Source organism: Meles meles, chromosome 9 (genome assembly GCF_922984935.1).
Source record: "Meles meles chromosome 9, mMelMel3.1 paternal haplotype, whole genome shotgun sequence".
Taxonomy (NCBI): Eukaryota; Metazoa; Chordata; class Mammalia; order Carnivora; family Mustelidae; genus Meles; species Meles meles.
In genome coordinates this window covers 56,683,103-56,704,941 of record NC_060074.1, presented here as the reverse complement: position 1 = coordinate 56,704,941, position 21,839 = coordinate 56,683,103, and the positions used below count along the sequence as shown (strand labels likewise).

General features: G+C 43.6%; 1 protein-coding gene and 1 pseudogene across 4 annotated transcripts in view; both read right to left on the bottom strand.

Moving 5' to 3' along the window:
• DAPL1 (death associated protein like 1) overlaps positions 1–21,839 on the bottom strand; it is a 35,884-nt gene that overhangs the window by 1,981 nt on the left and 12,064 nt on the right. Inside the window, exons 3-4 of one of the 4 annotated variants that reach the window (XR_006820220.1) lie at positions 21,756–21,816; positions 9,744–9,959 (exon numbers count right to left, since the gene is read on the bottom strand). Coding sequence is in view for 3 of the 4 variants with exons in the window: in XM_046018059.1 (XP_045874015.1) it covers positions 9,843–9,959; positions 21,756–21,816 (178 nt within the window). In the remaining variant the exon portion in view is untranslated. Of the gene's footprint in view, positions 1–9,717; positions 9,960–20,797; positions 21,089–21,755; positions 21,817–21,839 lie in introns of those variants that run through there. The other 3 variants (XM_046018059.1, XM_046018061.1, XM_046018060.1) reach the window with 3 other exon arrangements.
• Positions 3,409–4,618, bottom strand: LOC123950305 (annotated as a pseudogene).

Genomic DNA, 21,839 nt, shown 5'->3' with positions numbered 1-21,839 from the left:
TGTTCACTCATTCATCCATTGGTAGCCATTTGGGTTATTTTCAATTTTTTGTGATTAGAGATAATGCTGCTATGAACATTTGTATGCAACTTTTTGTGTGGACACGTGTTTATTTCTTGGGTAGATACCTAAAAGTGGAATTACTTGGACATTCGTTATTTTTTAATATGAATAATGTTGTAATGTATACCTTGGAAAAAGACGAGGGAAAAATGTCCACGTTAAAGGTAAAGAATATAGATCCAGGGGTGTTTGGGGCTTAACCTCTCTGAACAATGAATTTGGCTCTATAAAATGGGTTGTTGTAAAGATTAGTGAATAGATAGAACAGAAGGTCCTTGGGGCATCTGGGTGGCTCAGTGGGTTAAAACCTCTGCCTTCGGTTCAAGTCATGATCTCAGGGTCTTTACCTTTAACGTGGGCATTTAGTATTTTCAGAGGTGTGCAAGCAACAGTGCAATCAATTTTGGAGTATCTTCATCACTCCAAAAAGAAACCCCATAACCTTTAGCTGCCACCATCAAACTTCTGCTTCCGCCTTTCCCCCAGCCCCAGGCGACCCCTAATCTACCTTTTGTGTCTATAGATTTGCCTATTCTGGACTTTTCATATAAATGGAGTTTTACCATATTTGGTCCTTTGTGACTGGCTTCTTTTCCCATAGCACGAAGTTCTCAGGATCTGTCCATGCTATAGGAGGCTCCCATACCTCATTTGACAAATAATATCCCCGTGTATAGATATACTACATCTTGTTCACTCATTCCCTGCTCAGCAGGGAGCCTGCTACACCCCCCTCCCTTGTCTGCCTCTCTGCCTACTTGTGATCTCTGTCAAATAAATAACTAAAATCTTTTTAAAAAATTATATATATATTAAAAAAAAAACAACAACCAGAAAGTCCTTGGTACGAGTAAATTCTCAAAACACCATAGCTACGGGGCGCCTGGGTGGCTCAGCGGGTTAAAGCCTCTGTCTTTAGCTCAGGTCATGATCCCAGGGTCCTGGGATCAAGCCCCGCATCGGGCTCTCTGCTTAGCGGGGAGCCTGCTTCCTCCTCTCTCTCTCTCTGCCTGCCTCTCTGCCTACTTGTAATCTCTATCTGTCAGATAAATAAATCTTTAAAAAACAAAAAACAAAAAACATGATAGCTACTATTCTACACCTGCCAAACCTGGAAGTAAAAATCCTCATAGTCCTAGCCTCTTCATCAGTCCATCCTGTCAATAGTATCAGATTTTCCTGGTTTTTCTTTTTTATGACCTCCTATTTTATTTTGTCAGTCCTGACATAAGCTTCTGTAACTGCCAGACTGCTACTGCCTGCGGAAACTGAAGCCAGGCCCTGCCCAGAGTGAGCTGTTCCTCATCCTCGCATCCGAGCTCCAGCTGACTTCTCCAGGTTGCTGACTCCTGTCCCTGCACCCACACTGCAGGCCCTGCTCTCATATCCCTCAATCCTGGAGACATAGCAGAGACCATCCATCATCTGCCCAAGTCTGCTGTGACCCCAGCACCATCTCTCCTCTCCTGCTTCTTCCCCATTGTCATTTATCCCCTCTAAGCCCCCTGGCATGTTTTGTGATTTTGCACCAGTCTAGACTTTCTTTTTCCACTTTGTTGAGCATTCTGTTACGGTGTGGAAAATTTCCTACAAAAGTCCCCTGCTCCGCGCTTCTAAAGATAGTGGCAACTTGTCCTCAATGTCCTCTTTTCTTTGTAAAGTACCACAAGCTCCTTGTTTCCCTGTCGGGCTTACTTCACCTTCCCTTTAAGTGTCTGCCACTGAAAATAGCACTTTGCTTAGTTCTTAAACGTGGGGGAGCTGGACCGCGTGTCCTGAGCCGGGAGGACTTCCATGCTTCCAGATCCTGCTCACTGAGAACAACTTGACCCACCATGTCCGCTGTGGGGCTACTCGTTTCTTTGCCAGCCATGGCCAAGTGCATGGCTCAATCTTTCCTTGCACTTGATCCGTCTGGTTAAACCCTTCTATTATCTCAGGATCTCTTTGGTTACCGTATTCTGCCCATTTTCAACTCGCAACAATCCTCTCTTTTCATAGACCTTTGATTTTTGAAGGGAGTGTTTTTGTTCTTTTATGACCTGGTTCTGCTCCTAACACCCCCGTTCTGCTTCATCTGTTCTTTGATGTCACTGTTTCGGCCCCGGTGTCTTCACCTTGGTTTTTATCTGTCTGTGCTCTCCCTTGAATGCTTCTGAGGTAAGATCTATTTTATTCTTGGAGGCCTTTAGCTATATTCCTTTAGACAGCCCTCTCTATGTCATTGAAAAAAGTTCCATCATTCTGAAATCTTTAAAGGGGAGCATAACTTCAGTTCTTCACTCCTTTACCTAATTCCCTACATTTTAAGAAATTAATTTCAGTCTCTGACATCGCATGAATAGAAGTAATAAAATTTTTCACTCTGCGTTTTATGATCTCTGGCAATTTTTTTAAAGATTTTATTTATTGATTTGACAGACAGAGATCACAAATAGGCAGAGAGGCAGGTACAGAGAGAGGGGGGGAAGCAGGCTCCCTGCTGAGCAGAGAGCCCGATGCGGGGCTTGATCCCAGGACCTTGAGATCATGATCTGAGCTGAAGGCAGAGGCTTAACCCACTGAGCTACCCAGGCGCCCCTGATCTCTGGCATTTTTAAGAAGATTTTATTTATTTGACAGAGAGAGAGAGAGTGCGTGCACAGAGGGGGAGTGGTAGGCAGAGGGAAATGGAGAAGCAGGCTCCCCGCTGAGCAGGGAGGCCGATGTGGGGCTCAATCCCAGGACCCTGGGATCATGACCCAAGCTGAAGGCAAACACTTAACCGACTGAGCCACCTAGGTACCCCAATCTCTGGCATTTTTGCTTATAAGACTCTCAGTTCTACTAAATTCAAATGGCTAGCATCGGCAGCAAATATCCTTCTCTCTAATGTAATGACACTTAAACTTGAGTAATTGATGGACCCTTAAAAAAAAAAAAAAGTTTTCTGGACCTGTATCACTAACCTGATAATTTTATTTATAATAAATTGCTGTTTTAATAGATATGGTTCTGACTAATTTGGACAGTCTCTTGATTTTAGCAACCTTATGGTGACTCAAATCACTTGCATTTTTTCCCCAAACTATCTGAAACTTTTGTTCGTGAGCAACATTTATGTGCCATCTTCCTCTTTTCTTTTCTCACAGGTCTTTGGTAATTATAACAGTGGTATGATTGAGCCCAGCAGGGCTGAAAACTACCAGAGCAAATGTGGGCCTGAGGCCTGTGGTATGCCTGTTCCTGAAGTGGGCCTACAGTTTGTTCAAAACATGATTTTGCATCTATCTATTTATCTATTTATCTACCTCTGAATTTTTTATTGACTTCCTGCTTCCCAAAGAGTACCCTGTTTCTGCTGCCTCAATGTCTCAGAATTTTAGTGTCATTGGTCTCAGATACCACATCACTGTCCTCAATCCTGCAGGTGCTGGCCTTCTGGATGGTTTGCAAGATGTTGTTGCTATCCAGAGTAACACCAAGACAGAAATCCTCCCCCTCTGCCAGCCAGCAATGTTGGGTGGTGATCTCAGTGTCCAGCCTGACCTTGATTTTCAGCAGGGCCTGGTACTCCTGGGTCTGGCACTGTGCCTGTTCCCGGGTCTGGGACAGCTCTGACTCCATGTGCAGTAGGACCCATTGAGCTGCTCCATCTACATCGTGTAGAGGGCCCCCAACTCCCGTAGGCTGTTCTCCAAGCTGGCCTTCAGTTTTCTCATCAAGTCCAGGTTGACTGGGCCGTATGTTTCAGCTCCGTGAGGGTCATCTCAGCTGCTCCTATCTCAGCAGTCTTCGAGGTGACCACTGTGGTGCCGTCTTCAGTCTGCCAGGACCAGTACTTGTCCAGCTCCTCTTGCTTCTTCTGAGGCAGCTCATCATACCGGGCCCAATGTCTGCTGTGATCTTGAGGTCCAGCAGACATTGGGCATCCAACTCCACCATCAACCCAGAGTTAGCAGTTTGGTTTTGTAGACCCTTTACTTCCTCCTCATGGTTCTACATGAAGAGCAGCTCCTCCTTGAGGGTCTCGAACTCTGTCTCCAGCTGCAGCCGAGTGACATTGGTGTCATCAGTGACCTTGTGGAGTCTATGGATGTCGTTCACAGACTGTGAATGGTCAGCTCCATCTCATAGTTGACTCTGAAGTCGTCACTGTCAGCAGTAAGATGGGCATTGGCCACAGAATTTGCAAAGATCTGAGCCCTTAACTCTTGATGGTCTTGAAGTAATGCCCCCAGTCTCTGACCTTCTCTAAGTGTTTCCAGATTTTGATCTCTTGTCTCTGATTATCAGCCTCTAGGCTCCTCATTATCTCCAAGTAGGAGGCCAGGCAGTCATTCAGGTCTTGCATGATTTCCTTCTCACCTGGATGCCCCCTATGCCTGCCAGACCTCCACCTATCCTGGTGACCAGGCCCCTAGAAGCTGGTGGAGAGGGATATGGAGAGATCTGGGAGCTTGAGCCCTTGGGCGCCTGCATAGACGCTGGCCAGCCAGACCTGGTGGCTGGGTGACTGCATGGAACCCAGGGACTGATTGTTGGAGGAGAAGGGGGAGTGGGTGGTGAAGCTCATGCTGTTCACGGAGTAAGACGAGAGGCCAGGACTCAGGCTCAGGCCACTGCTCTTGCAATTATTTAGCTTGATTTGGAAAGCCCTTGTAGAAAACATTCACATCTCTGTTACGTGTCTCCCTGTTGTTTATCCACTGCCCTGGCTCCTTGCCCAAGATGTATTGTGGGCATCTCTTCTAACCTCATGCCTTCACTGTGTACAAGGGAGGTGTCCAGTCCTTAACTAAAGACTGTGGACATTTTCTCTCTCAATCTCTCTCTCTCTCTCTCTTTTTTTTTTGGTTTTCTTTTTGTCTTTTGGTGGTTCATATCTATAAATTATTTATTTTCCCCCAACCTGGTTTGCTTCTATGCTCTTTCAAACTTCCATATTGTGTCTTTTAAACAAAAACCTGAAAATCTGAACTTGAATGGCTCATCCCTATTGAGGGATTTGATTAGTCCTAAACCAGTCTGTTCACAAGATTTCTCTCTCCAAATGCAGCTCTATTTTTAAAGTCAAAATTACATCCAGATCCACTCTGTTTGGAGACTCCTAAGCTTTAGTTCCAGCCTGTGTTCTCATGGGGTCACAGAGACAGCTGTAGTTTGTGATTAAGAGATTCCCAGAGAAATTCTTTCACTTAAACTACAAAACCTTGGAATCTCTTAACTTCCCTGAGGCTCATGTTTGTCATCTGCAAAATGGGATAATGACAGCTACCATTTCGTGATTCTTGTGAAGAGTTCATGAAATACTGTATGCAAAAGCAGGTTCGAAATTCTATGTGGATTCTATATTTTTAGCTGAAGCTCTGTTCACCCTAACTTCATGTATTTTTCTCTCAGTCCTTCAACATTTCCTTTGGAAGTTCTCCACTTTTTCCTTTGGCTCATTTTTCTTGGCTCAAGTTCTCAGTCACTTCAGTCTTTCTAATGAATTAATTAATCAATCAATTACTTAGCCATTCCTTCATATTTGGATGAAAACGTTGACATCCTGACAGTTGCTGTCAGACTTGGTGGGAGCAGGGCGATTATTTGGGGATAAGGTGACTCCCAGGGGCGCCTGGGTGGCTCAGTGGGTTGAGCCGCTGCCTTCGGCTCGGGTCGTGGTCTCAGGGTCCTGGGATCGAGTCTCGCATCGGGCTCTCTGCTCAGCAAGGAGCCTGCTTCTCTCTCTGACTGCCTCTCTGTCTGCTTGTGATCTCTCTCTGTCAAATAAATAAATAAATAAATAAATAAATCTAAAAAAAATTAAAAAAAAAAAAAAGGTGACTCCCAAAGGATGTGTTTTCCAGGAGTCAAGGCAACATGAGAAGTACTAATTATCGATGTGGAACTGAACAGAAATCAGAAGGAAGGGAAGAGTAGAAAGTGAGGAAAGGAAAGGGGGGTGGGAGAGGGGAAGCCATCAGCAAGATGGCAGGAGGAATAGAAGCCTGCCAGGGGTATGATGAACAGTGAACAAAATCGTGGGTTGGAGGGAGTGGGAAGAAATAGAAGGTCATACACATAAAGTCTGGGAAATCTAATATTCTACTGCAGGTTGTCTGGTTCCTGTGATATAAACTCTGTTAAATCTTTGGTAAGCTAATCACCCTCTGCAGTAGGCTTTTGGGAAAATTATGAAAAGGGCTGAATCCCAAGATGAGATCAGGATGGCGGGACTCAGAGACAGCAAATTCACTGGAAATCAGAGGTGATCATAATAAACTCCCTGGAGATTCACAGACATTGTGGCAGGGCTTTGAGCATCCATGTGGGGGAGGATGGGGGTTTGAACTCATCCCCTGTTTGAAGGGGATGGTCACTCCAGTAACATCCAGACATTCACTTGAAAACATAATAGGCACCCAAAGCCAGTCATATCCTCCTCGGACTTGGGTTCCATCTAATGCAAGCCTGTCACCCCATTATTCCTCTGAGTAACTTCAGAAATAGCTATTTTTCTATATTCTTTTCCTCATCGAGGACTAATTTTCCATGGTGGTTTCTGCCTGTGCCTCTTATTTACTTGTTTGCTCCCACCAACTTTGTTTACCCATTTCTTTTCTTCAACCTGAAAACGATCTGCATTGTCTACCTCCCTTTCTGAAGTTCCATCCCTCACCACCTTCTCCAACTTCACAGCAGTTGTTTCTGTGGGCACTACTGGCCCAGCTGCATGTGCATATGTGTGTGTGTGCGCACACGTGTGTGTACTTGTTTCTGGCTCTTGTGGCTCTGAGCATAACAATGCCAGTCTTGCTTTTATGGTGAAAGATTCTTGGATTGTTTATATAAAACTCCTTTTGGTGTCACAATATTTGTAAAATTTAGTTTACAGAGAAAGAGAGAGCGTGTGTGTACACATGAGTGTTAATCTCTTGGAGGTAAAATACTTAAGTATTTCTTTTTTTTTTTTTTTAAAGATTTTATTTATTTATTTATTTGACAGAGAGAAATCACAAGTAGGCAGAGAGGTAGGCAGAGAGAGTGAGAAGGAAGCAGGCTCCCTGCCAAGCAGAGAGCCTGATGCGGGACTCGATCCCAGGATCCCGAGATCATGACCTGAGCCGAAGGCAGCAGCTTAAACCACTGAGCCACCCAGGCGCCCAATACTTAAGTATTTCTACATGAAATTATGCTTGGGATTTGCTCTAAAACAATCCAGAAGGAGAAGGGGAGAGGGAAAAGTTGAGGGCTGGATGCTCTAGATTCAACAAGACTGGCCACATTGTTGAAGCTCTGTGACAAGTACATGAGGGTTCAGTATAATAGTCACTCAACTTTTGCATGTTTGACAATCTCCATAATAAAATCCTTAACTAAAGCCTGTTTATTAAAGATCTGTAGGTGGGTTAGCGATCTCCATAGCCAACACATTTTTTTTTTTTAACTGTACGTGACCTCCTTCCCAGCATGCCCCCCGCCAAGCCATTTCTAAGCTCTCTTTCCCTGTGGATTTGTTGACATGCCTCTTTTCCTTTGGTCTAGAATCTCGTGGAAGGCAGGGGCAACTTCTTACTCATCTTTGTGTCCCAGTGCCTAACACAGAGTGGCTTGAACTGAATTGAAAAGAGCCGAAGAAAAGTGTCTGCCCGCCAATCCCCAGCCTCGCACCTCCTGACACAGGTTTCCGTCACTGTCATGGCTTTTGCTGGACTTTTGACGTATCCCAGGAGCTTCAAATTGAGTGGAGCTGCAGCACATCCATGCAGGGCTTGAGAGGGAGGGACTGGGAATAGCCCCTTTGGCTTTCTACACGGGCAGCATATCACCACAAAGCGCTTTTATTGGTCTGGTCCTTTTTCTCTTATACACTTTTTTTTTTTTTAAAGATTTTATTTATCTGACAGAGAGGGACACAACAAGAGAGGGAACACAAGCAGGGGGAGTGGGAGAGGGTGAAGCAGGCCTCCCACCAAGCAGGAATCCTGATGTGGGGCTCCATCCCAGCACCCTGGGATCATGACCTGAGCCGAAGGCAGACGCTTAATGACTGAGCCACCCAGGTGCCTCTCCTATTATACATCCTTTGAGATAATTTCAATTCCTTTCGGATCTGAAGTTCTCATCAAACTTCTTACTTTCTACAATGTGGCAGTTTGAGTGACTGCAACTGTGGACCAAAATCCATGCTGGGCTCCTGACTGCACGGCTGTTTCCCTTAGAGCAGTCTCTCTTCCCTTGCAATACACCTTCCAACTTAGAGAGAGAGAATGGCATCCTTCTCCTCTTCTTCTTTTCTGTGGGTGGTTGGCCCTCCTGCCGCCCCCACGAGAGGCAAATCTATCAGTGCCACCATCCCAGCTTCTCATTTCCCTTATCATCCTCTCCCGTTACTCCCCACTTCCACCTGGCCCCAATCTTCAGCTTTTCCCTTAATTCTAGACTCATGTTATACCATCTCTAATCGTTCTCCTGCTACTATAGCTCTGGCGGCTTCAGGAACCGTCATCCTGGTACTACCATGCTCTCACTACTCTTGAAATGGCTTATTACACATCTCAGTGTCCCTTTTGTCTTCTTCCTAGTGTGCCACTGGGCAGTTAAACTGGGAGTGGGAAGGTCTGGTGTCATTATGCCCATTTCACAAGAATCAGAAAGGCTAAGTAGCTTATTTAACGTTAAAGAACTAGTGAAGATCAGGGGTGCCTGGGTGACTCAGTTGGTTAAGCATCTGCCTTTGGCTCAGGTCATGATCCCAGGGTCCTGGGATTGAGCCCCACATCAGGCTCCTTGCTCAGTGGGGAGCCTACTTCTCCCTCTCCCTCTGCCCGCCACTCCCCCTGCTTGAGCGCTCTCTCTCTCTCTGACAAATAAATGAATAAAATCTTTATTAAAATAATAAAACCAGGGTGCCTGGGTGGCCCCGTGGGTTAAGCCTCTGCCTCCAGCTCGGGTCATGAGCTCAGGGTCCTGGGATCGAGCCCCACATTGGGGTCTCTGCCTCAGCAGGGAGCCTGCTTCCCCTCCTCTCTCTGCCTGCTGCTCTGCCTACTCGTGATCTCTCTCCCTCTGTCAAATAAATAAAATCTTTTTTAAAAAATAAAACCAACATCTATACCTTAATCACAATGCCCTACAGCATCATGACCTCCCACCCCCAGGTTCAAGAGCATGAACTTTGTGGGAAGCCCTGAACAAATCTTCTGCTGAAACTGTAATTCTACCTTTCATCCTTGATAGCTTTACAGAAGACAATAGGTTTGTAACAAACCTAAGGCTTTCGTTTTCCCTCACCAAACCTTCGACACGAACTTCCATATTTATGTGGGGAGCCGGAAACGACATTTCACCTCAAGTGAAAGCTGGAGCATCTTAGGACAAACATACTGAGAAGAATCATGCCTCACACTTGCATAGAGAATTGGCCTCTGCTCAGCTCGGAGTGTTCCTGTCTCCCCTCCGTCCTTGAGAGCGAACTCACTGTGGGTGGAAGAGCTCAGGGTCAGCATCAAGAAGGAAAGGGCCTAACCTGGGAGGTGGAGTGGAATACCCAAGTATTCTGGATTCTCCAGTTTTCCACTGGATTACCTATGTAATCATCCGTGGGGTCCTGACCCAGACCAAAATGAGGCCCAAGAAGGCACTGGATTTATAAATTTGGATGCTTTGTTATCTAAAGTCAAAAGAGAAGATACAAAAGCTGTTTTATTTACCAAGCAAGTGCACTAGGCCTATGGAAAATTTTGGTCCTTTTCGCTAAGCTCTCAGATGTTCGCGGCAGTTGGCCAGACGCCTGTGTTTTACGTTCCAGCTTAACATTTTCGAGGCTGCTGAATAATGTAGATCCTTTTCAGTGGAGTGACCTTCTCCAGGGCAGGTCTGGGTTTTTGATGTGCCATGTGCATTACTGCTGGAAATTTATGGCTGAGCTAAAGGTGAGAAGGAAAGAAAAAATAAGCGCATTGGATCTCTTTGTTCATGAAGTGTTACAGTAGCAGAGAGCCAAATGGTTGGTCAGGGAACCTTCACAGTTCTGGTTACTTCTTTCATACGTCTTTTTCCCATACCACCTCCAGCTCTGGACTCACCACATGCATTCATCCGGTTTCTCTCATTAGCTTGTTCTTGATTTTGAAAACATCAGCTATATTATATATAAGATAATGTACAGGATACACATATGCATTTATATGTATGTTTTGAGGTGACACTTTTAAAGGTAGGGATGCTTAATTATATCTCATCAGTCCTCCAAGATTAACAAGTATTTTGGTGCATATATAGATCAGTATATATAGATCAATATATATAGAATATATATATTCTAAGGAGGCTGTAGGGACACCAGAGAAGGTCCCACTGGGGAGGAACACTTCCATTGTCCAAAGATCAGAAATCAGGAACCTCTGAAAGAAGCTAGGGAGAGTCAGGGCCAGTTAGTGTGTTGAAGCTTGAAATGGCTGTTTCTGTAGGTAAAAAATGGTCCAATATTGGCAATTTCTTATGGTTCAGTCTCCACAGCCTCATAAAAAGAAAGCTGAGGAGTGGTTAGTAGCTCTAGGTAACAAAAGTTCTTATTAGTCATCCCACAGAAGATATCTGTGAGGAAAAGGGCTCCAATGAACAAGTGAAAATGGCTCAAGTGAACACAGACTGAGAGTTTTGACAGTAAGAGGAATTTCATATGGAACCGAGCGACCTTATGGAATTCACACTAAGGACAGCTTCAGATAGAAAAGGGGCCCAGTACTGTAAACAATTCACATGCAGTTCTCCTAGGAGAAGAATTTGGATCCAGTGACCTTTTGGGTCCATTCCAGTTCTTGGGGTCTAAGCCGATCAATACAACAGAAAGATACCTAAGGACATCTACCTCAGCCAGCAAGGAAGGGATGCCTCAGCTCATGAGGAAATTAACATCACTGCAGAACTTACATGCCCTTGCCCTCACACTCAAGTTAAATAAAGGGGGAGATAAACTACCCATGACCCCAAGCATCACATTGTTTATGGTTTGTTTGGCCTCTTCTAAGCCAGGGAAAACATACGTGTCTTATATCTCTTCTCAAATGTCCCTGAGCTCTAGGTACACAGCGTTCCCTTTCATGTGCTACTTGACTCTGGAAAGTCCTTTCTTCTTGGTCTTAAACAATTAAACACCCCGGAGGAGTATACACTGAAGTGTTAACAATGCTTATCTCTGAGGAATTGTGAGCAATTCCCCATCTTCGTCTTTACTTTGCCTGTGAGTATTTTTCTACAGTTTTTCTTTCACCATGAGCAGGCAGAAGTAATATCATAATGAAACCCACGTATGGTCTCTGCGGGCATTCTAGCAGGAAGAAAGAAACATAATCGAGGTATTAGTCATAAATGTTGCTTTATAATCTAAAAAAAGAGCGAGTGACTTTTTTTTTTTTTTTTTGCCAGATCAATTACCATTGGGCCACAAGATATTTTAGAGTGTGGTAAGGGCAGAGTGTTTTGTTTTTGTTTTAACATTAGAACCAAAAGGAAACTTAAGAGGCCACTAACTTCAGTAATTTTCTTCCAGACTGGGTGTCTTCAGTGTCAACTAGAGCAGATGGATTGTTTCAGGTTGGCTCTAAACCACATACAAGAGATTACAGGTGGGAGGAACGCCTGCCGGGTTACATGAAGTCAAGCACAAGATGAAGGGGGTGGGAAAGGAAACAACAAGTAATTCTGACATAAAAGAAATGTAGGCAAGTAGCCAAGGTGCGACAGGGCAAGATGACAAGTCGATGCCGAGGAGACAAAGCCGCAGAGGCGCTGTGACAGTGACCATGGCGGGGGAGGGGAGGCATCATGACCTTACTGTCTCTAGGCTTATCTGCACACTTTAGAGGCTGTAATTTTTTTTTTTTAATCTCTTAAAAATTTGTGGTAAAATCCGCAGGACAAAATTTACCATTTCACCCACTTTCAAGCGTACAGTTTGCCGGCATTAAATGCATTGACACTGTTGTGCAACCATCTCTGCCATTCATCTCCAGAACTTCTACGTCACATCAGACTGAAGCTCTGTATCCTTTAAACAACAACTCCTCACTCCCTTCTCCCACCTTCCAGCCTCTGGCAACCACACTCTACCTTCTGTCTTATGACTGCTGACTACTCCGGGTATCACGTGTAAGTGGACTCATGCGGGATTTGTCCTTTTGTGTCTGGCTTCTTTCGTTTCAAGGCTTACCCAGTTGTGATATGTGTCAGAATTCCCTTCCTTTTTAAGGCTGAACAGTATCCCACTGACTGTGTGTATACCGCATTTTGTTTATCCGTTCATATGGATGTGTGATGATGATATGACGATGGACATTTTGGTTGCTTCTACCTTTTGACTATTGTGAATAATGTTGCTATAAACACTGGTGTATAAACATCTGTTCAAATCCCTGCTTTCCATTCTTTTGGGTATATACCCAGAAGTGGAACTGCTGAATGACAGATGTCTATGTTTAATTTTTTTTTTTTTTTAAAGATTTTATTTATTTATTTGACACAGAGAGAGATCACAAGGAGACAGACAGGCAGGCAGAGAGAGAGGAGGAAGCAGGCTCCCTGCGGAGCAGAGAGCCCGATGTGGGGCTCGATCCCAGGACCCTGAGATCATGACCTGAGCCGAAGGCAGCGGCTTAATCCACTGAGCCACCCAGGCGCCCCATATGTTTAATTTTTTGAGGAACTGCCATATTGTGGCTTTTTTTTTTTTATAGTGGCTGTAAGATTTTCCATTCCCACCAGTAATGCACAAGGGTTAGGGGCTACATTTTTACTAAGGCATTTAACGGAGGTCCTCAAAGTTCTGCTCAACTGCTTTTCAGGAGGGCAATGCTGCAGATCAGAATTAATGGGAGGCTGTCCCTGGGGCCTGCTGGCCATCTGTGAACTGATCTGGGAAAGTTTAAGGGGGGGGAATCAACAGGATTGAGAAAGAAATGGAAATAATTCTGGCAAAGATAACAGCCTTAGGGAAACTGCCCATAATTATTAAATTACAAATGTACAGGTCTTAAGGAGCCTGGAGCAGGGCTGTCCAGCAACTCTTGAATATCCAACAAGAGAATCAAGTTCTCTTTCTCATATGCTCCAGTCCCTCAGTGGAGAACACCTGAATGTAGAAGGACTTGCGGGTTGCAGGTGGAGAGTCTGCAAAGAGTCTTCTATCAGAATTGAAACTGTTAGTAAAATGGTTAACCTCAAAATAGACTAAATATTTGCTGTAGCTTTTCTATCAATGTCAATAGGACGATTGTATTTTCAAGCAGGAACCAGAAATAAGTAGGAATAGCTTTCCAGCCAGGCTTCAGTCTGGCATCTGAACCTTGGGGAAGCTTTGGATTTTTCATCATTAGTCTTTATAGAATGGCAGTGGTTTTTTTTTTTTTTTTTTTTTTTTAAAGAAAGGTGTTTCTTGTCGATTCATTAGGATAGAGAATCTCGGGTAACCCCGTGAGGGAAAGAATTCAAGGCCAGTGTGTGTACAAGGATTTTGGTCTTGCTGAGACTCCATCACATAAGGGGCAACATACTGAACTTGGAAAGCAGATCAATAGAAACTCGCACATGCAGAATCTACCTTCATCTTGGGTAGCTGTGACCTCAGAATCTATAGTTTTCATTTCCGAGGAAAAAAGCAAAAGAAGCATAATAAGAGTCTTTATGATTGGAGCTGTGAAAGAAATTCTAGATGCAAGAAAATGAGTGGCAGGTTTTGTTTTAGAGCCCGAAGTTAAGTAGTATTCACAGACTGGCAGTTCTTCTATTCATCTTTCCAGGGTGTTAACTTCCAGCCTGAATGTTAGCACTTAGATTTCCACACCCTGTTAAGCAAGACGCTTAAAACAAAACATTCAGTCAATGAAATTCAAGGATACTCCTACGGTGATGTTCATCTACAGAACAAGAGACACCTTTTAGATTTGCAGATGCCTTTGAGAGTTTCCGCTCCCTCAGGATCCCATTTCACATACATCTCACTAACTCTGGCAGTGGTGACACATTTGGCAACTTGAACAGTGGCCCCAACTTTAACTAGGCTTCAACAGTCCACCCCGCGCCATACCACAACCCAACCCTGTTACTAATGCTTCAACTGGATACTTTCATGTTCAGAGTAGCTTCACAATGACTGCCAAATTTTATTTCCATAGCTGTCTACAGAATTATATTTGGCAGTATCATTGTCTTTCACTCCCTGCCTTAAAAAAAAAAAAGATTAAATGAACGATCGTAAATCTCAGAGGAGCTATGTGTCTTCTAAAAAGTCAAACAGCCTTGAAGGAGTTGGTGGAACTTGGTCTGAGATTGATTCTTCCAGATTTTCAGCTGAGAGAATTTGGGGGTTACCTAAGGCCTTTTCTGCAGGAATACCAGGTTATATGGCCTGTCACCAGGCAACATGAGTTTTCTCATTAAGTAGGGCTGGAAGAGGCAGGAAGGGCTATCTGGAGAGGGAAGGAGGCAAGGAGAAAGGTAGTGGGAGAGAGAGAGTTCTGTGCAGAGAAGAGTTGGGGGAAATAGTGGGAGGGGAAAATTTCAGGCTGCTTCCCACTTAGATTCATACAATTACAGGCTTTGGGGGATTATTTTTCAATCACCCACATCTCAACCCCTACGTTGGTTTTAAAGCACGGTATCCAGGGATGAGTGACATAGGGATAGAAATGTCTTGCCATGTTTAAATGGTAGATGAGATCCTATGAATAAGACTGTCCTCTTACTGCCTTAGACTCGTTTTTTTTTTTTTTTAGAGAGAGAGAGAGAGAGAGACAGAATGCACATGTGCGTGAAGGACAGGGCAGAGGGAGACGGAGACAGACGCTCCCAAGTGGGGTCCATGCTCAGCGTGGAAGTAATGTGAGTCTTGATCTCACAACCTTGAGATTATGACCTGAGCTGAAATCAAGAGTCGGACACTTAACCCACTGAGCAACCCAGGTGCCCCACTGCCTTAGACTCTTACATTCTTGCATTGGTATGAGAATTAATATGGGTTCTTGGGACCAGACATAACTCTAGCTGAGGGCATGAATGTTTTTAAATGCAGAGGATATGACCCTCATTTCTGTTACTGTATTTCTTCTGGCCAATTATATATTGTTAGGTCTTCATGACAAATATACTGTGGGGGAATGGTAATGCTAGTGAAAATCCATCAGTGGATATCTATACTTACATTTCTCTATCTATTATATATCTTTTTTTGTATGAGGCAGTATATAGTTTATGCATTTTTTCATTTTAAAATTAAGGTATAATTTATTTACAGTAAAATATACCCTTTTAGTGTACAGTTCTATGAGTTTTCACAAGTACATACAGTCTGTGGCCAAAATTAAGAGGCAGAACCCTCAACCCTCAAATTTCCTCCTGTCTCTTTTTGGTCAAACCCTCTTCTCACCCCTAGCTCCTGACAACCACAGATCTCAACAGATCTATTTTTAAAATGTCTTTCCAACCCAAGTTGACCTTTACTATAAAATCTTAAGAGGCTCCTAGGTGCCCCAGTGGGTTAAGCCTTGGATTCTTGATTTCGGGGTCAAGAGACGGAGCCCTAGCATAGTGCAGAATCTGCTTAAGATTCTCTTTCCTTCTGTACCTCCCTCCTTGCCTCCCACACTTTGTGTTCTCTCCCGCTCTCTTAAAAAAAACAAAAATCTTATTATGCTTCAGGTTGAACTACGGACTCACGAGGGATTTTTTAGTGGTAAGAGAACACATGGATCCCACCAATTACCATACTCAAGACAGTCATATATGGTGATCTTGGAACTTGATTTTGTTGCTGGCCTTTTATCCTTTGCCTAGGATTCCAAGTGAGGTCCTGTAGCATGCTTGCCCAGGAATAGAAGTTAACATTTATGAGGGCTAACTGCACTTGGTTCTGCTAAGTACTTTGTGTATATTACATAAGGTTGTTTCATTTTCACAACATTTCTGTGAAGTGAATACTATTAACCACATTCCCATTTACAGATGAGGAACCAGAGGCATAGGAAAGGGAGGAAATCTGAGTGATAGAGCCATCAGGAGACATATTTGATGTCTGATGTCAGCCCTGTTCTAACCAGTAAACTCTGTACTCTTAGTCACAACCCTATGGCAGTGAACATTGAACTAAGAGTTAAAATTGTTTTGTTTTATTTTTTTAATAGGCACAGTTGCTGTTAAAAATACTTGTAACAACACACTATCTCAGTGTTTTCCTGTGGTTTACAAATACAACTTGTTGTTATTGTTGTTGATTTTTCTTTTAATCTGTGAAATACGGAAGTGATATTTTTAACTGAAAGGGAAAGAACTCCTCTATGTCAAGACATAAGCATATATGTCTATCAAAAACAATATAGACTCGGGGCGCCTGGGTGGCTCAGTCATTAAGCGTCTGCCTTCAGCTCAGGTCATGATCCCGGGGTCCTGTGATCGAGCCCCATATCGGGCTCCCTGCTCCATAGGAGGCCTGCTTCTCCCTCTCCTACTCCCTCTGCTGTGTTCCCTCTCTCGCTGTGTCTCTGCCAAATAAATAAATAAAATCTTAAAAAAAAACAACAACAATATAGACTCTGGCACCGTAACTCATGTATAGCATGGGGGGCCTGGGTGGCTCAGCTGTTAAGCGTCTGCCTTTGGCTCAGGTCATGATCCCAGTGTCCCGGGATCGAGCTCTGCATTGGGCTCCCTGCTTGGCGAGAGGCATGCTTCTCCCTCTCCCACTCTTTCTGCTTGTTTTCCCTCTCTCACTGTCAAATAAATAAATAAAATCTTTAAAAAAAATGTATAGCATAATCAACTTCTACTGACCACCCCCTTTAAACATTTTATTTTGGGTTAACATATATTCTAGAGGACTGTGTCTAATCCCTCCGGTTGCATTTACGAGTGCACCCAGTCCGTGGCCCCCGAGGAAGAGGCGTTTGGTGGGCAGGTGCAAGAGGATGTGGGATGCAGAAGCCGGCAGCCTGTGTTGCTCTGGCACCTTCATCCCAGCCCCTCTTCTAAAGCCAGGGAGGCAGAGAACTGTTTATGACATCACCTCAAATCTATTTGTGGGAGAACCAAGCCCCTCACATTAGAAGGCTTTGTAGCTGTAGCCTATAATCAAGATCTCGCCTTGTACTGGGACACCTGGCTGGCTCAGCCAGTAAAGCATGCCACTCTTAATTTCGAGGTTGTGAGTTTCAGCTGATGTTGGGGATGGAGAGGACTTAAAAAAAAAATCTGCTTAGTACCATCTGCCTTGTTACATCCCGTGGACTTCAGACACATCTGTTTATTTTGCTGTCACAGAACCAGTACTACTAACCAGAGTGCAAACAGGTTACAATGTGCCAGGCACTGTTTTAAAAGCATCACATGTACAAACTCATTCATTCCATACAACAACCCTGTGAAGGATATACTCTTCTTTATCACCTTTTTGTTGTTGTTGTTTTGTTTTTGTTGTAGACTCCATGCCCAGCATGGAGCCCAACACAGGCCTTGGACTTGTGACCCTGAGATCAAGACCATGAGATCAACACCTGAGCGGAGATCAAGAGTCAGACACTTGAGTACAGGTCCTTTACCTCTTTGGTTAGGTTTATTCCCAGGTATCTTATGGTTCTTGGTGCTATAGTAAATGCAATCGATTCTCTAATTTCCCTTTCTGTATTTTCATTGTTAGTGTATAAGAAAGCCACTGATTTCTGTACATGGACTTTGTATCCTGCCACGTTACTGAATTGCTGTATGAGTTCTAGTAGTTTGGGGGTGGAGTCTTTGGGGTTCTCCATATAAAGAATCATGTCATCTGCGAAGAGAGAGAGTTTGACTTCTTCATTGCCAATTTGGATACCTTTTATTTCTCTTTGTTGTCTGATTGCCGTTGCTAGGACTTCTAATACTATGTTGAACAAGAGTGGTGAGAGTGGGCATCCTTGTCGTGTTCCTGATCTCAATGGGAAGGCTGCAAGCTTTTTCCCATTGAGGATGATATTTGCTGTGGGTCTTTCATAGATAGATTTTATGAAGGTCAGGAATGTTCCCTCTATCCCTATACTTTGAAGCGTTTTAATCAGGAATGGATGCTGGATTTTGTCAAATGCTTTTTCTGCATCAATTGAGAGGACCATGTGGTTCTTCTCTCTTCTCTTATTGATGTGTTGTATCACACTGATTGATTTGCGAATGTTGAACCATCCTTGCAACCCAGGGATGAATCCCACCTGGTCATGGTGGATAATCTTTTTAATGTGCTGCTGGATCCTGTTTGCTAGGATCTTGTTGAGAATCTTTGCATCCATATTCATCAGTGATATTGGTCTGAAATTCTCCTTTCTGGTAGGGTCTTTGCCTGGTTTGGGGATCAGGGTAATGCTGGCTTCATAAAAAGAGTCTGGAAGTTTTCCTTCTGCTTCAATTTTTTGGAACAGCTTCAGGAGAATTGGTGTTATTTCTTCTTTGAAAGTTTGGTAGAATTCCCCAGGGAATCCCATCAGATCCTGGGCTCTTGTTTTTTGGGAGGTTTTTGATCACTGGTTCAATCTCGTTACTAGATTTCGGTCTATTCAGGTTGTCAATTTCTTCCTGGTTCAATTTTGGGAGTTTGTAGTTTTCCAGGAATGCATCCATTTCATCTAGGTTGCTTAGCTTATTGGCATATAACTGTTGGTAATAATTTTTGATGATTGTTTCTATTTCCTTGGTGTTAGTTGTGATCTCTCCCTTTTCATTCATAATTTTATTAATTTGGGCTTTCTCTCCTTTCTTTTGGATTAGTGTGGCCAATGGTTTATCGATCTTATTGATTCTTTCAAAAAACCAGCTTCTAGTTTCATTGATACGTTCTACTGTATCTCTCGTTTCTACCTCATTGATCTCTGCTCTAATCTTGATTATTTCCCTTCTTGCATGTGGAGTTGGTTTGATTTGTTGTTGATTCTCCAGTTCTTTAAGGTGTAGAGACAGCTGGTGTATTCTGGATTTTTCAATTTTTTTGCGGGAGGCTTGGACCTGTACTCGAGGAACTACAGAACACTCATGAAAGAAATTGAAGAAGACACAAAAAGATGGAAGACTGTTCCATGCTCTTGGATTGGAAGAATAAACATTGTTAAAATGTCTATACTGCCTAGAGCAATCTATACTTTTAATGCCATCCAATCAAAATTCCACCGGTATTTTTCAAAGAGCTGGAGCAAATAATCCTAAAATTTGTATGGAATCAGAAGAGACCCCGAATTGCTAAGGAAATGTTGAAAAACAAAAACAAAACTGGCGGCATCACGTTACCCGATTTCAAGCTTTACTAAAAAGCTGTGATCACCAAGACAGCGTGGTACTGGCATAAAAACAGACACATAGACCAGTGGAACAGAGTGGAGAGCCCAGATATGGACCCTCAACTCTACAGTCAAATAATCTTCAACAAAACAGGAAAAAATATAGAATGGAAAAAAGACAGTCTCTTCAATAAATGGTGCTGGGAAAACTGGACAGCGATATGTAGAAGAATGAAACTCGACCATTCTCTTACACCATACACAAAGATAAACTCGGAATGGATAAAAGACCTCAACGTGAGACAGGAATCTATCAGAATCCTAGAGGAGAACATAGGCAGTAACCTCTTCGATATCAGCCACAGCAACTTCTTTCAAGATATGTCTCCAAAGGCCAAGGAAACAAAAGCGAAAATGAACTTTTGGGACTTCATCAAGATCAAAAGCTTCTGCACAGCAAAGGAAACAGTCAACAAAACAAAAAGGCAACCCACGGAATGGGAGAAGATATTTGCAAACGACAGTACAGACAAAAGGTTGATATCCAGGATCTATAAAGAACTTCTCAAACTCAACACACACAAAACAGATAATCATATCAAAAAATGGGCAGAAGATATGAACAGATACTTCTCCAACGAAGACATACAAATGGCTATCAGACACATGAAAAAATGTTCATCATCACTAGCCATCAGGGAGATTCAAATTAAAACAACATTGAGATACCACCTGACACCAGTTAGAATGGCCAAAATTAGCAAGACAGGAAACAACGTGTGTTGGAGAGGATGTGGAGAAAGGGGAACCCTCTTACACTGTTGGTGGGAATGCAAGTTAGTGCAGCCACTTTGGAGAACAGTGTGGAGATTCCTGAAGAAATTAAGAATAGAGCTTCCCTATGACCCTGCAATTGCACTGCTGGGTATTTACCCCAAAGATACAGATGTAGTGAAAAGAAGGGCCATCTGTACCCCAATGTTTATTGCAGCAATGGCTACGGTCGCCAAACTGTGGAAAGAACCAAGATGTCCTTCAGCGGATGAATGGATAAGGAAGATGTGGTCCATATATACAATGGAGTATTATGCCTCCATCAGAAAGGATGAATACCCAACTTTTGTAGCAACATGGACGGGACTGGAAGAGATTATGCTGAGCGAAATAAGTCAAGCAGAGAGAGTCAAGTATCATATGGTCTCACTTATTTGTGGAGCATAACAGAGAACATGGAGGACATGGGGAGATGGAGAGGAGAGGGAGTTGAGGGAAACTGGAAGGGGAGATGAACCATGAGAGACTATGGACTCTGGAAAACAACCAGAGGGTTTTGAAGGGGTGGGGGGTGGGGGGTGGGAGGTTGAGGAACCAGGTGGTGGGTAATAGAGAGGGCATGTACTGCATGGAGCACTGGGTGTGATGCCAAAACAATGAACACTGTTATGCTGTAAACAAACAAACAAACAAAAAAAGAGTCAGACACTCAACTGACTGAGCCACCCAGGTGCCCTTCCTTATCTCCATGTTACAAATAATTTATCTAAGGCACAGTATGAGTAATTTGCTCAAGGTCATACCAATAAAGTGGAGAAGCGGCTAGAGTGGAGGCCCCTAGAGGACTAGCTGCTCAGTTTCTGCTTCCATCTTTTCCAGAGCCCTGATTTTGGCAGTGACAGTCTTCCTTCTCTAAATTATGCACAGTCCTGTCCCTTCCATTAACAGGAGAACAGTAGAAACAATGGTTATTCCTTGCTTTCAATGCAAATTATCTGCCCCTGAGGGATAGAATAAGGACCTTCACTTAGTTTACCTACAAAATTCAAAAACAAACTAGTAAATCCAAAACCAAACCACTGTTAATCTGGTAAGAGTTTTCCGAGTTTCTGGAGCTACTTAGAAGAAATACAAGATACAGAAATAAATTTAGCAATGGCCAACTACCTGCAGGAACAGATATTCCTGGATAAACCTAGCCAGTGCTGAGCGTTCCTCCAGCCCTAACCTGTGCAACCGTCCACCACCCACTTTCACCTCAAATCAAATATTGCCTTGCGGGTAGGAAGTGATGGGTCGCAAGGTCCTGCACTGCTCAAGTACCCATCCACAGGCTGCCTTTTTATAAAAACATGCCGATGGTTCTGAGAAATATTCGGGATGGCACAGTACAACTCTGCCACTCCGGCGTCATGATTCTTGCCTTGCTTCTGTCTTATTTTTGACATGATTTATTAAATAGACACTAGGAACTTGGGAGAAACAGGTCTTCTCACCAAAACCTCTTTGTGTTCCTTGGACTGCGAGTGGAGTCCTCCACAAGAAGGGCAAATCTCTGAGTTGGATAAAAGCTCAGCGCTCAACTTTGTTCCCTCATTCAACCTGAGTGTTGGATAAATCCTGACCGGGAGCGTCCCGTGAGGGGCCTCACCCACACCCCCGCCTCACCTTCTCCAGCGTGTCATTCAGAGCATCCATGGCCTGGAGTTTGGCAACACTTGCAATGGCACTGTAAAGATGAAACAAAATTTC